Source organism: Synchiropus splendidus, chromosome 1 (assembly GCF_027744825.2).
Source record: "Synchiropus splendidus isolate RoL2022-P1 chromosome 1, RoL_Sspl_1.0, whole genome shotgun sequence".
NCBI lineage: Eukaryota > Metazoa > Chordata > Actinopteri > Syngnathiformes > Callionymidae > Synchiropus > Synchiropus splendidus.
The window spans coordinates 62771456-62787593 of NC_071334.1; the positions used below are offsets into that span (position 1 = coordinate 62771456).

The following is a 16138-nucleotide window of genomic DNA, read 5'->3' on the forward strand; positions in this document are numbered from 1 at the left end:
GGGTCTGCTTATTGCCATAACCCTTTCCCCAGCCCCTCACCCTAAACCTAACCTTAACCAGGACCCTGAACAAAAGTGAAACCCAGTTATAATGGTTATAGTTATTTTGAAATCTTCACCCTCAATTTCAGAGTTAACTTTGTGGGGTCTTGCAAATGGGTCCCACAAAGACACAAGGGCACCACACGGAGGTGTTTACCCCAAAATTGACCTCACCTGGACAGATATGCGTGAACACACGTGCACACACACACACATCCTCCCTCTGTTGATTAAAAACTCATACAGGTTCTCACAAAGATAAAAGTACACACACGCACACACTACAGTACTAGACATGCACCTCAATCTAGACTACATTGTGATTTAAAATGCCAAGTCACTCCAAGTGAATAGTTTATTTTCAGATATAAAATGTACAGTGCAAACATGGCTACATAATAGCTAAAACAGAATCACTCAGTTGTTTGAGTCGACTTTTCCCCTCACAGTTCTCAGACCGCAAGAAAGCGGCGACCGAGGCAGCAGAACTATATGGACAGAAGCGTTGTCCCTCTAAAACGTTAACCAGGCCATCAACTAGCTGTGGTGCCAGCCAATCTGGAGGGACATCAAGCCTGCAGTGCACCATAACTCCATTCTTCACATCCAGGTGCAGTTCAGCAGGCAAGCTAGCAAGTGGCAGCGGCAGAAAAGTATGTACACTAAACTTGGGTGTCCTTCCAAAAGTCCACTCCCACTGGTGAAGCACTGATTCCATATCAGAAATCCCCGGGAACGACGTCACATCCTTTGGATCCACTTGGATCGGTGTAGAGCTAAAGCCAAACTCTGATGGGAGCAGACAACAACAGCAGTGACGAAATTACAAAGATCAAACAGAAATGTTTATGTTCAATATTAAGGTTTATACCTGTCTTGTACTGCTGCGCCACAGCATCTAGCAGCTCCTCCAACCCGAGAGAAGGATCAATGTCCACTAAGTTAGCAACCGGTGAGGGGACGCTGGGAGTAGCATTGCTGAGGATGCCAGCACAGGATGGTCGTAAAGCCGCTTTGAGGGTGGAGCGGTCAGCTGAGTGAAGTAGGGTGCAGTGATGATATGAAGACTTCCTGCTGAGCCGTGATGCACTTCCTGTCAACCACGTCAAAAAAGTGGGTCATACAAACATCTGGGTATTTAATACTTAAATTTTGAAGCATCTGTCAATTTTGAGGGAACCTACACCCCAAATTATAGAAATGTGGGACACGGTGTCAACTTTACATGAGAACAAAGTACAATCATTGAGTAAATCCACCCTATTCTGGATTCATTGATCCTGTTTATTTATGGCAACTCCGTCTAAAGGTTTACTGACAGAGTTAGTTTTGTGCAGCACTAACAGAACTGAATCTCAGACATTTTTAAGAGTCTAAAGTTGTTTTGCTTTGCACATTTGGGGTTTCCTTACGCTGCACACAGATTCAGTGGATCACACTATAAGACTCCTACCGTGACAATAGAGGTGGGCTCTTGTATATTGTAACTTGGCAGTATAGATGAACAGGTAGACACACCCCTTAAAGATGTTGATAATGTCTTCCACGTGTTTGAAAACACTCCAGGAATTATAGGGGGAAAAAATCTATCCTGTATGGAAATAGGTTGAATCGTTATACCCAGACAGTGTGCTGCTGGTAAACATCATAAAAGTTGTTGGGTAAATCTTACCTGAGATCTTGTACTTTCCATCCATTATAATGTCAAAGCGGTCAGTGGCAGAAACCAGTAATTGTGGTCGCAACCGTTTGAGGGCATCAGTCACAACTTTCAGGTTTCGCTGTCGGTTGTACGAGCTCTTGCTGGCGAAGAAGGTCATGTTGAGGTTGCCCAGGTCATGGAACACGGTGCCACCTCCGCTGCGTCTGCGAGCTAGTGGGATGTCAGACTCTCTCAGAGTGCTGAGATGACACTCTGCCCAGGGGTTTTGATGGCGGCCAATAACAACACAGGGCTTGTTCCGCCAAAGTAGGAGGATGCTACGCCGCTCCAGGTCAACATTGGCCTCTATCCAGTCTTCCAAAGCCAGATTGTGGAACACATCAGTTGATCGAGAGACCAACACTAACCCTGTCCAAGGCAACTCGGTCAAAAAGCTTCTGCTGCGGGCCCTGACCTGGAAACCAGTGACACCGGAGCACCTTTGGAGGAGCGAACAGGCTCCTTTTAAATGGAAGGTCATAACTTTGCTTTACCGGACCGAGCAACTGGACGCATCGTCAAACGTTCAATCACTGAACCTACAAAAAAAAAAAAAACGAAAAAGGCATTGAAGAATATTATTTTCACATTTAAAACAATTTATAATAATTAAATGAAGAAAAGGTGGAAGGAACTGTCTGATTTAAATCAATGTTAAAAACTGGTGCTGACTAAAATCAGGTTTAGTCAGTCGACACATGCGGAAGACGTTAAGGCAATTTATAAAAAATGCCGGTAAAACTTTTTTTCAACGGATAAAAGCGTCATGTGCTCACCCGCATCCAAGTAGTAAGCAACTGCGAAAAGAAGACAACTGAATCCCTTTCCGGTATAAACCTTCACCATAAAATTTTATTTGACACCGTGTGTTACTAAAGATGATCAAATAGCCGTTTTCTCTCACAATAAAATCCGTGAATCAATTGATGAAGTATGTGATGGTAATTAAGGTGAACCAGAGAGTTTTATTTTAAAATACACACTTTATAAAAATGCATGTAATTTTATTTTGAAAATAGTTACATCAACGTACTTCAATGTGACCTCAGTCCTACACCGAAAAGATTCCGAAGCGCTTAAGAGGAAACGTTCCGCCAACAATTCGATTAGATGTCCTCTATTAGTCCAATACAATAACAACAACAACAATAATAATAATAATAATAATAATAATAATAATAATAATAATAATAATAATAATAATAATAATAATAACAATAATAATAATAATAATAATAATAATAATAATAATAATAATAGGCTAGTGCTGATTCACAAATGTATAAACCTCTGATTACCAAAATTGGCAAGCAGTTGTATCATTTGTATTAATATTAGGCTGAAGAAGACAAACCCTCATGTGAGGCATGTTCAGACTATGACAATAATAAATAAATAAATAAGATTAGTCAAGCTTTCTCAGAAATTCCAAGTCATACTTAGAACACATTATTTTGTCTTCCATTGTGATTGTTTTGTTCATATCCCTAAAACAAAGAGCAGTGCAACCTTTCCGAAAGAGCAGTTTAACAAGAAAGAGTCAACAAGATTATTCTCTGCTGTAACACCCAGGTTATTAAAGCAGTGACACTTCATCTAACAGGGGATTTCATTTAGAAGTTGTAGGTGTTCAGCTCAACAACACGCCTACCTTGGTCACTCAGATAATCCCATTCAGTTATGATAAGTATTTGAGAATCATTAACTTGGAGGTCAATATAAAGTGGAGAAACTTGTGAGTCAGGAAGTTTTGATCTAAACTAGTTGTTTATCTACTGGAGAGAACCAACAAAGTGGGTCAAAGGTGAACCACTGTTTAACTTCCTGATTTGAAATGAGGAGAAAAAACTTGCTGTTCTTGTTTTCTGCTTAAATAAACAAAGTGAAACTAAGGATTATCATTATTTAGTGTTCATCTTCATCTTGTTTACTGCCATAGTGCTGTTGGGACTCGTCCTTTAGCTGTCCCATTCTAAGGCCTGGTTTTGGAGTCAAAGTCCAGCAGACAGCTGAGGGTGACTCGACTTCCACCCAAAGGTCCCATGACAGAGGAGCTCAACAACAGAGGAGAGTAATCATGGGAGCTCAGAAGAACGCAGAGATAAGACCTTCTCACAAAACCTCCAAAGAAGTTTATTTTTGCATGCTGCCGGATAAATATGAACCTCTAGAGGAGGATTACGAGGAGACACAGGAGGAGGTGGCTGAGCAGCAGGAGACATATGAAGAGAGAAAGAGAAGAAAGAAGGAGAAGAAGAAAAAGAAGTATAAGAAATACCGGAAGGTAACATTTGTAATTCTCATCTGGGAAAGAAGACCTGTTTGCTTTTCATAGCAGAATTTAAATGTAGTCAAAGCCTGCTGGTGTATGTTGCACACTGAAAAATGATCATATCAAAAGACAAGTATGTGAGTACGAGTTGACTATATGAATTTGTGTCGCTGAAGCTGGCACACAACTGTGTGAGTGGGACTGAACACAATTGTAGAGTTTAAAATGTGAGAAATCTTTAGTGAGAGTTAACCGTATGTTAGTCGTTGTGTGCAGCACAAAGGTGTGTTGATTCATGTGTTTGTGTTTGTCCATCAGAACGCACGGAAGGCTCTGGGCTTCAGCTGGAGATGTTTAGTCGCTGGATTACAGAGCATGTCAGCTGTGTTTGTCCCCACCTCTGTCATCACTGTGGTGATGCCGCACAGCACTGCTGGCAGAGCCTGATGGGAGGCCAAGCTCTTCCAACAAGTCGTCAGCTATTTCAAATGTGGATCAAGTGTAGATGTCAAGTTGTTTATAAATAAAATGTATATTTTTGTGTTTGCAAACTTCAGTAATCTTTAGTTGTGCAGGAGAATATTTTGTCTTTCACATTCTCAATAGAAGACTTCCTGGCAGACAGTAGTTGCCATGTTGACTGTGAACCAGGCGAACACGTCTTTAGACAACCAGCCTGCAAGAGACAGTGACAGAATCCTGAAGCGTCCTCCTCAAGATTTAAACACATCTATATATATAACTTTAACGAGTTAATTATGATAAATTAATTACAACATTATTATGATTAATTAATTACAACAAAAAAATGTAATTTAATTTAACAGTTTGCTCTCCAGACGACAGGGAACCTTTGTAAGTGCAGGAGTTCCTGGTCCACTGATCACACTGATGCACAAGACACGTGGCAGCTAGGATGATAACAACAACAACAAACATGGATGAATCCCTGAACAAAAGCAAACAAAAGCATCTGTTTGCTTTTGTTCAGGGATGTTTTTCGCTACACAATGGCCAGGGTTTCCACTACTCTGAATGGACTTGAAATTCTTATACAAATATTTTCAAGAAATTGACAGAGCTTGAGTTTAAATAAGGTGATATAAAAACTTGAATATAGCCACCATCATGATTTATTGTGCCATTGTCAAACTGATGCAAAATAAACAATATTTCGTTGTTTATGTATGGATCCATCATTTGATTCAGTAATATACCAAATTCATTCCAATTGAAAAATGTGGCTTCTTGTGGCAAATATTCTTATGCCATTAAACTGCCATTATTTGAGATGAATTAATCACAAATTCTCTAATTCACTAGATTATTATTTTTTTTTATCGAATCCCACCCCTTGGAGTTGGAGTTCTTGGGCGTCCAGTGTTTTTCCATGTTTTTTCAGCACAATCTCAGTTATATGAATGTACAGTCAATGTTTTACTTACACACGAACCCATTGTCCCAAAAATCCCACACAAAAAGCAACAACTTTGAAAAACAAAATAAAGTGATATATTGCCATTTATATCATAAAATGCAGGGAATGCCCCATTATTTTTACTATGATTTTACGAACTACAAGGCAAAAGCTTAGTAAGACTCAGTGTGTCACGTCTCCTGTTGGCCACCTGGAGGCAGCAGTAAGTGGCTGCTGTTACTCGCGTCTACGCTCCTTTCGAGAGAAAATGCAACATCAGTACATCACATCAGTACCGTTTCTTCTTGCACCAAAGAAAAAATAATCTACAAAAATCTGGCATAAGTGTCGTTTTACTGCACCGATGAAGTCATCTATAGCAGACACTAATTCAAAGTAGTGGCAGTATTTTCAGATCGTCTCTCCTCACGCGTCTCTTATTTCCAGCCGTGGAGCGGGCAGCTCACGTGTCAAGCGCTGCCCGCTTGTTGAAACCGTGACTGGCGTGTTCCGCACATGACGTCATGCCCAAAGACGCAGTTGTACAAAGCGAATGGTAACATTTGGCTTCCCGACGATGGCAACAATAGTAACGCCCAGTGACTTGGATAAGTAACTTTAATTTGATGACTTTGTTTGCAATAGTAGCACGTTAGATCACCCGTTACTGAAAAAGGTTGTGACATAAGAGTAACGCGTTACCAAGGTCCCTGCGCTGCTCTTGGGTCGTGTCTAAGTCTTCCTTTCCCACCAGCCACAGTGTAAAGATCATCGTCAACCAAGCAAAATTGTGGTCCAGTCTTGATGAAATGATATGGAGAGCCTTCAGCACACAGAGTCAACTGCATGATGTAGATCGGGTCTTATGTGCCATGTTGATGTTGAAGCCTGACTTGACCTGGGACTCCTTTTACTCCAGCAAAACTATTCCCCCACTCACTCCTCCCTCCCTGGCCCATCCCAACCCATGTTCTTTTTCCTTTAGAGGTTAAAGTTCATCTGTCCACAGACACAACATCATGACTCTTCTTCAACTGTCTCCACTGCAACTATCTGTTTACTGGCGTTTGTCTCTCATCATCTTCTTTTCCTCCTTCCTCTTCTTTCTTGACATCTTCACCAACCCCATCAACCAAGAGAAATGTGGCAGTCCAACCAACTTTTCAGATCTCCAGGACTTCGACGGCACTCATCAAGGCTGGATGACCGAGGATGTGAGTTGAGAGTATCTGTATCTGACTTTGCTTAAATATCCAAGGATGATGTTGAATATGAATTTAACACAGCATGAAATTTTACTCAGGGAAACGTGATGGCAAAGTCTGTTAAGGATTAAGAGTATGGAGGGGAAAAAGTTAAAAATTACAAAAAGTGTGCAAAGTTCAGTTTTGTTGAATATTTTTCTTGATAAAGAATAAGTAAAATTGAAAAAAGTTCTAAGACAAGCTATTTAGTATCCCATTTGGCTTTTGATTTTCTTTCATTTCATCTTTATGCACTGGAGTTGATGAATTTTCAGTGGTGTTTGCTGCACAGAGCGTAAATGAACGAACAAAAAAATCATTAGAAGTATATCTTATCAGCATGTTGTCAGTCCTGTAAAAGAGTAAATATTTTTTAAAAGACATTTGAAATAGTGCTATAAAAAACAAAGAAAAAAAACTTTGCTCACACTATATTAGAAACATATTCACCAATGTTCATTTACCTTAATACAACTGACGAACACTATTTGTAAAACATTAAGTATTGGGAGTGTTGCCATATTTCATTGCACCCTGAGCCACGGCACCTCTTAGGCCTGTATTGTCCCAGATAGCACAAAGAAATGAAAAAATGTGGTTGTGACTCATCCTGGGTGATATGTGGCGTCTTCAGCCATCCCAGAGAGAGTAAAACCGAGAAAAGGCAGGTCAGTTTAAACGGTGCCTTCCTAGTATGGAGTTTCAAGAGTGTTCAACTGGAAGCACCCGGACACTCTGGAGTGATCAAGTCCCTTGGTTACAGCTCAGGCTAATGGGAACTGTGAAGCAAAAGGGGACGTGTTAAGTAAATTTAGAAGTGTTTGTAGATAATATTGTGTGTGTGTGTACTTGTCAGTCAGCAAACCAGTGTTCGAGCTGGTTGACCCATGGTCAGATGATGTTCATGGTGGGCCTCCTACTGGGGTCCTTGCTGTGTGGACCTTTCTCAGACAGGTAACGCCCACAAACCCACAGCACCTATGTGTGAAGCTAACATGAGTGTGTGCAGATATGGGAGGCGCCCAGTGCTGCTGGTGTGTGTCGTCATTCACGCTGTATGTGGGGTCCTCCCTGCCATCTTCCATGACCCCCTTTTCTACCTGGCCGTCCGCTGCCTGACAGGCATCTGCAGCTGCTGCATCAACATCAGCTGCTTCAGCCTGGGTAAACACACAAGTCTGGGTGGATAAACGTAAACTGTGAAACTGCATTATTGTGAATATATCTGTATGTTAGCGGTGGAGTGGACCCTGGCTCCAAGTCGTCTCTGGCCACCAGCGTTCCTCCCCTTCTGCTTCAGTCTGGGGACGATGGGGGGATCCGCACTAGCCTGGACCAGTAACACTTGGACGCAGCTGCACCTAATGATGTCACTTCCTCAACTGATCTGCCTGCCACTATTCTTGTAGCTATGCACGCACACACTCCTGTGCACACTCAAGACCCAACAAATAACCATCACAAACTCCCGTCTCTTCAGTTTTATACCAGAGTCGCCTCGTTGGCTGATGTTGTTCCAGAAGGCTGATGAGTTGAAGCGTTACCGTGACAACAGTTTGGCTGATAACAGATGCCTTGACCTGGTAAGATGAACGGGTTGTATGTGGGAGAGCCAGTGAAATCAGACCCACTGCTCAAAATAACTCTTTATGGTGTGTTATTAAACACGTGTCATTGTGTGTAGCTGCTGGAATCCAGCACCGATCCCAAGTCGGCAACAGAGGCCACAACTGGTGACACGATGCAGCTGAAACATCCAATGGTTCTGCTGCGGCTGTCCATCATGAGCTTCCTGAGGTTTGGCTGGTCAATCTCTCTCTTCTTTGTGCTCCTTCATTGAACAGTTTGCTTGTCGATTGACAGCCTGGCGTCCTCCATCACCTACAACGGCATCAGCATGAACGTGGGTTCCTTTGGTGTTGGAGTGTACTCTGCCCACTTCTTCTCAGGTCTGTCCGAGACCCCGTGTTTGCTGGTGCCATTGCTGCACCTGGGCCGGCGGACCAACACCATGTTGGCGCTTCTCCTGAGCGGCTGCGCCTCCTTTCTCTCGCTGCTGCTCTCCAGATTCCAGGGTGAGAGACGGAATGGTCTGACTGAAAATGACAAACTGCTTTGACAGCGTATTGATGTGCTGGCAATAATAGGAGGAGGGGGAGTCCTGGTCATGAGCCTGGCTCTCTTTGGGAAGTTGTGCGTGCTTGCCGCCATCTTTGTCTCCAACGTCTACGGCATTGAGCTCTTCCCCACTGTCATAAGGTAAAGGTGATGCTGACAAGGAAAAAATAATCGACCGACTTTTGCCGCCATTTTTTGTCCACAGACAGCGCTGCCTCTCTGTGGTCAACCTGTCCTACAGGATCGGCTGCCTGATCAACTCTGCGGTGCCGGCCACTTCTGGTGGAGCCATCTCCCTGGGCGCCATGCTGCTGTACAGCAGTGGACCCATCATTGGCTGCGGCCTGTGCCTGCTGCTGCCTGAGACTGCTGGAGCTCCACTGCCAGACACCGTTGAGGACTGCAAGCAACAACGTCAACAACTTCCTCTGGTGGACACAAATGACTCCAAACACTTGCAAAAACACAACGGTGGGAGTGATTCTGGAATCTGACAGTAGCTGGTTGCCGGCACAGGAGAGCTTATTTTGATGATTAAAATCCCCTCATTGACCATCTTTTTAGTTTTCAGCTGCTTGCACTTAACATTCTAACTCCATACACAGCACAGCAGAGCACTAAAACGTAAAGCCAGAACTTCAACAGACCACATTGTATGACACAATGTTGGTGCGTTTAACAATTAATTGTCTGGGTGAAAAACAGAGGATATGTTGGGCGTAAACCAAAAAAATGAGGGCCATTCAGCCAGAATTGAGCCTGTCATGGTCGAGCTTGGGGATGCATACTTTAGTTGCAGCAGGACACCACCATGAAGGAGGAGGACGTTCTTGACATGTCTTAAATAGCGCCAAGACATCCAGCCAGGACTGAAATAGAAGTACTACAGTCAAAACACAGCTCAAAACCCGCTCTGGTGAGGTGCTGTGGAACAGGCTGAACTCAGCAACGTAACAGCCGAAGGAATTCTATTCAATAGTTTTTATTCTAGTAATATTGGATGATAAAAAGTTTCATTTAAAATATTTAAGATAAGAGAAATGACACTTCAATTCAACCACAAAGATCCATCACATCTGCTTCTATTGTTTCCTTGCAGAAGCCAGTTGCCACTCAAACAGGAAGAAATCTACTTTAATCCCAGTCAACATTGTTTTTTGTCTTTAATTAAAGAAATGTTTGTCGTTACATTGTAGTTGGTTTTATTCCTTGACAGTACATATCAAAAATAAAACAAGGCACTTCTAGTCTCATTTTGAATCCTACTGTTTATTTATATGCTTATAAAATGCATTCCGACAACGTTATCTGCGTGTCTATTGAATTAAAAGTATCTTGGATAATCCGTGATGAATTGTGGAGCTGACGTTCACTATATTTCCAGCAGAGGGCGACAGAGGAGCAGAACAGATCTTTTCAGTAGAGGAAGCCCAGGTCCAATTCAAGGAAGGGAAGGGCAGGGAAACAGGGAAAGCAGAGCGTGGCCCAGCTGGTTTCAGAGAGTGACAAAATTGGCTGGAAAGATGCCGACCTGGCCATCGCTGGTTTGCCCCTCCCACCAGTCATACTGAGATTCTGTCTTGGTTATCACAGTGATAGTGTCACCGGGAGCAAAGCTGAGGTCACCGGGCTGCTGTCCTGTGAAAGCATGTGTTGCTGTGGCGACCAGCAGACCACCATCTGCACCTGCAGCAGCAGATGCTGACGCTGCTGATGCGACTGCTCCCCCTGGAAAGACAATCATTTGAATCAGTCGTTCATTCTACTCTTCTGATTATTACAACGGTAGTCAACGCACCAAAGTTCGAAGCCCTCGAGGAAAAGTTTTCTAGAAAGGAAGCGACGTGACTGTATTCAATGCATTTTGTTTTTGGCACGTTTTAGTAAGTTGTATTCGCCCAAGTGTGTCGACTCACCTGACGTCTCAGATTTGTAAATAGAGATGCTGGGATAAAGTGCGTTTTTACTTCTTGCAGATGAAACAGCTGCTGCTGCTGCGGCCGCACCTGTCACAGAGTTATTACACGCACATTACCCACCAATTACTCCTCATTAAAGAAAGCAGTTTGACAGCATTCAAAGTGGATAAACCAGAGTTTGTGGGAGCCTGGTGGTAGCTCGTGGGCGGGGCCTGCTGGTAGCTACTTCTTCCATGTTGGGCCTTCTGGTAACTGCTTGGTGGTCTTTGAGGGGGAGCTGCCGGTCTGGACGGTGGTAGTGACTGAGGAAAAAAATAAATATCAGTATTTACCACGTCACTTTCACGTCATTTGTTCTTCCGCTTACTTTTGGGTGAATGTTCTTTTCACTCCAGTCAGCAACATAGGCCGCTGTGTACTCGTCCAGAACCTTGTAGAGGTCGTAGCATTCTGGTGGTGGCTCCACATCTCCGTTCAAAATCCCAGATGCCCTGATGTCCCGGGTATAAAACCTGTAAGGTCCGTAAATTCATGCTCAAAAAGACACTTCAGCTATGAAAACATTTTGGCGCTCATGCAAAGGTTTATACGCCTCAAGTTTTGGAGATTCTCACGCACTTGCGGTTGGTTTCCTTGCGTTCCACCAGGTAGGATCCTTCCAATGAGATGCCGGCAAACAAACCTCTGGACCTGCAGTAGGTGAAGACAGCAGCAGTGCTGCGCACCGCCACATCAGCCTCCACATTCCTGCAACAGTAGTTCAACAGAAAACAGCTCTGAAAACAGAAAGTTCCCAACAGTTTATTTAAAAAATCTCTTGTGCACAAAAAAAAAAAAAAACGCTTGAAAAGCTTGAGGAAAAAAAAAGTTTCATCTGAAATGATCTTCCATCACAACTGGCAGTGCAGTGGGGATCAGTAGCCATTCAGGATGACAGAAAAACAGGTGATCACCTTCCCATCGGACCGACAGCAACAGTGCAGTTCCCACCAAGAGTTAGGTTTCCACCCTTGGTGAATGCCTCAATAGCTCGACGCTGGTTCAGAATGATGACTAGGTCTGAAACCTGTAAAGCACACAAGAGTGGCACTCACAGACTGAGACTTCCAAGATAGAATCATTCAGAAAAATGAACCACAAACCTCAACACCAATCTCAAAGCCTCCTCCAAGTCCAGCAATGCCAATGGCTGACGGCGCTGACCATCCTGAACAACCCAGAGAAGACAACTTTATTCACGGTGCAGCAACAAAGGCCACCCTGCAGCAGTAAAAAATTACGTGGTGTTGTGAATCAGTGTTGCCTACTTTAAAGTATAATGTGGCCTCAACTCCTTTTCACGGTCGAAAAGTCAAATGACACTGTGTTTAATCTAACAGAATGACAACAACAGCTTTGTACCGACATAGGAAAATGTAAATAAATTGGAAATACAAGTTAAGGCACAGGACTGATCAAAGAAGTGCTGGTACAAAAAGGGCCTCTGTCTAGAGCAACTTTCAGTCAGCCGCTACGATCCAATCGTCTCCGCAATGCCCACGGAAGGAAGCTGTAACGTCAGATGACTTGACGCTGCAGCTTCAGCCCTGAGGTTTTCCTGCAAGCCACAGCCACAAGTAACTTACGCCTATCAGCCAGACGGGCGATGACGACTCCACTGCCACCACGTGCTGTGATCATAAAACCTGCCTTGATGACAGAGATGATGGCCAGACCCTCGGCCTTTGCTATGACGTGCGCTGAAAAAAATATGAGAAACACAAAAGGTAAATATCAGATAAGTCGCTGCTGCAAACAGCCTCACCTGGGATGAGTTTGTCGGGTCCATTCCGGTTGGAGATCTGCGTGAAGTCGCGGAGGATTTTGGCAGCCTTCTTAGCCTCTGACTTTAGGTTGGATGGGATTGGGTTACTCACTGTGAACAACACCAAAAAAAAAAATGTTGTTTTGGTGCATCCCAAGACCAAATTCTGTCTGATACAAATCACACATTGAGTTGTTCGTTTCGCTTCTTTCAGCAAAGGCTTGAGTGAGGTGAGAAACAGCAGTGGATCAACCAATGACCTCAGACACCTGACTGCCAGTCAAGAGCTAACCAGCCACTTCATCCCGCTCACTGCACTGCAGCTTCATTGATCCTCTCCTGCAGACAACATCTACGCTCACATATCTATCAAAACATCTCCGTGGCAACAAAGGCACTGATGTTGCCTTTCACCTAAGGTGCTACAGACATCACATGTTAAGACTGTTCAATTGAACGGATAATTATAGTTCAGTCCTGCCAGCAACTTGTTTTTTGAGGTCTGAAAATAACATTTCAAATCACAATTTTCTTATCGCCTTTATAGCTTATCACCATGGTTGAAATGAGAACTGTAAACAAAGCACCAGATTATTATTTTTTTGGTTAAAACTAGTAGTTTACTTTGTTGTCCGGAAATGTTTCCGCATGTAGATGAGCTGTCAGTCGGGAATGTTCTGCAGCTGCCGATGGATCCAGAACCAGATGATCAGGTCCAACAAGAGGCCGAACTTATTTGTTGTTCTGAAGAGCACTGGCCTTGAACACAAGTGTTTTTTTCCTTTTTGTTGTTTCTTTGTGTGTAACAGACATAAGACCAACCCATTACAGCAAGTTCGCATACCACACATCAAAGAGAGTGAACTGAAGTTCTATGATGAAAAGATCAATGGACCAACACAAGTCCTATCGGTGGTTCCGAGAGAAGCTCATTCTGGATGCAGCTCTGGCGCCTGGAACAACGAAACTACCCGAACAGAATTGAACCACATTCAATCGTGGCGACTGGAAACACAACAGACTGCGATGTTTAAAAAAAACAACAACTCATAAACAACTCACAAAGCACCTATTTGTTTAGCTGAGCAGGTATGTTCAATTCGAGAGGTCGGTTGTGGAGAACAACAGAGACAGCAGTCACAACGGTCAGTGCCAAAGATTTCGCCAGACATTTTAAATGACATAAAACTATCAATGACGTCCTTGATACTTACTTTTCGATGAGTGTCAGCCGAGCGCTGCGAGCACCAGATCCCGGCTGCCGTTCACTTCCGTCTCACCTGAGAGGAGCGTGCAAGCGCATGCGTAATGGCGATCATGCGTCGCTGTTATTATTATTTGTAGCGCCAAGTTCCGGTTGATAACGCATGCGGTGTGTTGAAAGAACGCAATCGGAAATAGTAAAGTAAATTTTGTTACAGCTAGTTTAAGAAATGATGTAGATCTGACATCAGCAGTGAGTTAAACATGGGATGAACGGGATAAAAATGCGGCTAGATTCTTTCAGAAAAGTTTTAATGCACTGATTGTAAGTTGCTTTGGAGGAAAACCGTGAGTACATTTTAAATAATTTCACACAAAAGTATTCATAAACGCTATAATGTCAATCATAAAGGCAATAATCTATCAAGCATAAAAGCTATGATCTATAAACGAATTTCATCTTGACGTTTATATAACTCGTAAGTCATCACTTATCATAAACTATTCACTTTTAATATCGCTTTTGCAAAAAGTTTCAAGTTCTTAAATCAAGCAGTCCAGTTTTAACACAACACAACTATAATTAAATTGTGATGTTAACTTCTAAACCGAATAAAAGAAGTGGGTTTTATTTATAAAATAATGCAAATATTATTTAATTATCTTATCTACATTTGGATAATGTGCTGGGATGAAGATGGGCGCTTCCAGAAAAGAAACAGGTTTGTCTCAAAATGAAGTTTCAGGTTTAACAACTTTCTTACGATGAGACATCTGCCTAAAATAAATGTCGGTCATTCATTGATTGTCTTGTGTTAATTCCAATGACGTGGTTGGGGAGAGCAAGACGCTCTCACTGTAACAAAGGGCAAGAGACCGAGAGCCAACCACCACCCATGCTTACAGATCATTGTATGTCATCGACCTGAACCACTGAATGGACCACGGGTGGTAACAAGAGTGCTCAAACATTGAGCCCAGCTTTTTTTTATGGAATGCAAAAAGTGTCCTGAAACAAAATAGAAACTTCATACAGACAAACTGTGACATCAGCAAGGCAGGAAACACAGTAAAGCTTAACATGGTGCCTTATTTAGGAACTTTTATTCTAAAGTCAATAAACATTTACTCTTAGTTTTACAATTTTAACAACTAAACAGATATGAGAAATAATTAATGAAGGTAGTAAAGAAGCATATTATTATTATTATTACTGTAAAGGACACGGATGACAGCGAGTTATCTGATGATTAATGGAAGGTTCACATACGGTCACATTAATCACTTATGTGGGGAGGAAGTGAATTGACCCAGTGTGAATGGGTGCTTCTTGTCCAAATGAATGCAACATCTTATTCCAGATTTTCTACTTCTTAAGCGCAAAAATAAAGTTTATCTAACCTCCTGCATCAGACACACAAACCCATCATAATACATGCATATGTTTGCGCAATGTTTTTGGTGACAATTTTGCTCTTCTAAAATATGATCGGGCAAATCAATTTTCTGCCTTACAAGGACACAGGAAGCTCATTTGCTGGGAATTCCTGACTAAAATTGTGAACAAATGTGTCACATCTGTGGAGATATCAGCTGGGCTAATCTCCCCTGAGGAAATACAAGAACTTAAATTTAGAAATCTTTGCGGTTAAATGAGTGCAAATTCTTCCCTCCCAGGAAGTCAAGCATAGGTTTTTAAAACACACATTAATCTTTCTTAAACTATCAGATCACATGGCGCTTCCCTCCCTTGATATAGCTTTTGGTATAGACACCTCTGACAGCCATGAAATTGGATCCAGTCCTATTTGGCTTGAAAACAGTTGAAAATTGAAGTGAACCCTGAAATGGTCACATGAATCTACAGTGGGAGCTGTTGACAGCCTAGCACTTTGTCAATGGGTCTGTGCCAGGTGCTCATGGAAGGCTCCTTTCTCTGTCACCACAGAATCTCAGCCGAAATGCTTCAAAGGTTGCATATCATCTGAGGCGCTTGTCAGTAACCATGATGTGGCAAAAAGCAGACCATTGCTTGATGGTGTCTCTTCTCGCTCTGGGATGCCGTGAGCTCAGCCTTCACTGCTCCTCTACAGGAGTTGACTTGGTATATCAGGACTATGTGTGCAATACAACACTTACACACCCAGTGGCAATTTAGAGTCGCCCACAACTTGACCTTTCATGTCTGCATAGGAGGAAATCTGAGTACTTAGAGCAAAAGTGTGGCTCTAAACTTCATATTGTTGGGTGTACATTGCTATTTCAGAGACAGAGAACACCACGCTCTGCCCTCTGTTAAATGACACAAGCCTTATCAACACAATTTTGGAGCCAAACCCTTGGGCATCCTTGAATCAGAGGATTGACAGAAAACCTTCTGGTCCCACAAGAGATCGCACAAGCCTCTGATTAATACT

At 42.7% G+C, this 16138-nt stretch overlaps 4 protein-coding genes across 5 annotated transcripts; 2 read left to right on the forward strand and 2 right to left on the reverse strand.

Annotated features, from left to right (window-relative positions):
• Positions 1-433: 433 nt before the first annotated feature.
• lipt1 (lipoyltransferase 1) lies at positions 434-2559 on the reverse strand. The gene is made up of 4 exons (XM_053849804.1): positions 2521-2559; positions 1715-2283; positions 914-1135; positions 434-831 (listed from the first exon to the last, which is right to left on the reverse strand). The coding sequence occupies exons 2-4, from the start codon at positions 2223-2225 to the stop codon at positions 434-436; spliced, it is 1131 nt and encodes a 376-aa protein (XP_053705779.1). The 5' UTR covers positions 2226-2283; positions 2521-2559.
• Positions 2560-3672: 1113 nt separating this feature from the next.
• Positions 3673-5165, forward strand: LOC128752203 (required for drug-induced death protein 1-like). Its single transcript, XM_053853159.1, has 2 exons — positions 3673-4028; positions 4335-5165. Exons 1-2 carry the CDS (start codon positions 3822-3824, stop codon positions 4461-4463), a joined length of 336 nt encoding a protein of 111 aa, XP_053709134.1. The 5' UTR covers positions 3673-3821; the 3' UTR covers positions 4464-5165.
• A 1287-nt stretch (positions 5166-6452) lies between these two features.
• Positions 6453-9289, forward strand: LOC128767167 (solute carrier family 22 member 6). The gene is made up of 9 exons (XM_053879036.1): positions 6453-6647; positions 7534-7631; positions 7687-7841; positions 7914-8082; positions 8158-8260; positions 8362-8474; positions 8541-8752; positions 8828-8936; positions 9001-9289. Exons 1-9 carry the CDS (start codon positions 6453-6455, stop codon positions 9287-9289), a joined length of 1443 nt encoding a protein of 480 aa, XP_053735011.1.
• Positions 9290-9948: 659 nt separating this feature from the next.
• sh3yl1 (SH3 and SYLF domain containing 1) lies at positions 9949-13810 on the reverse strand. Of its 2 annotated transcripts, none has more exons than XM_053884462.1 (11): positions 13733-13810; positions 12519-12629; positions 12340-12453; positions 11857-11921; positions 11668-11780; positions 11333-11461; positions 11082-11226; positions 10887-11016; positions 10712-10801; positions 10594-10623; positions 9949-10523 (listed from the first exon to the last, which is right to left on the reverse strand). In XM_053884462.1, coding segments are annotated over exons 1-11 (1161 nt in total). In that variant the 5' UTR covers positions 13734-13810; the 3' UTR covers positions 9949-10290. The 2 variants fall into 2 exon arrangements, with proteins under 2 accessions (XP_053740437.1, XP_053740426.1); XM_053884451.1 differs by lacking the exon at positions 13733-13810 and adding an exon at positions 13143-13300.
• Between the last annotated feature and the right edge of the window lie 2328 nt (positions 13811-16138).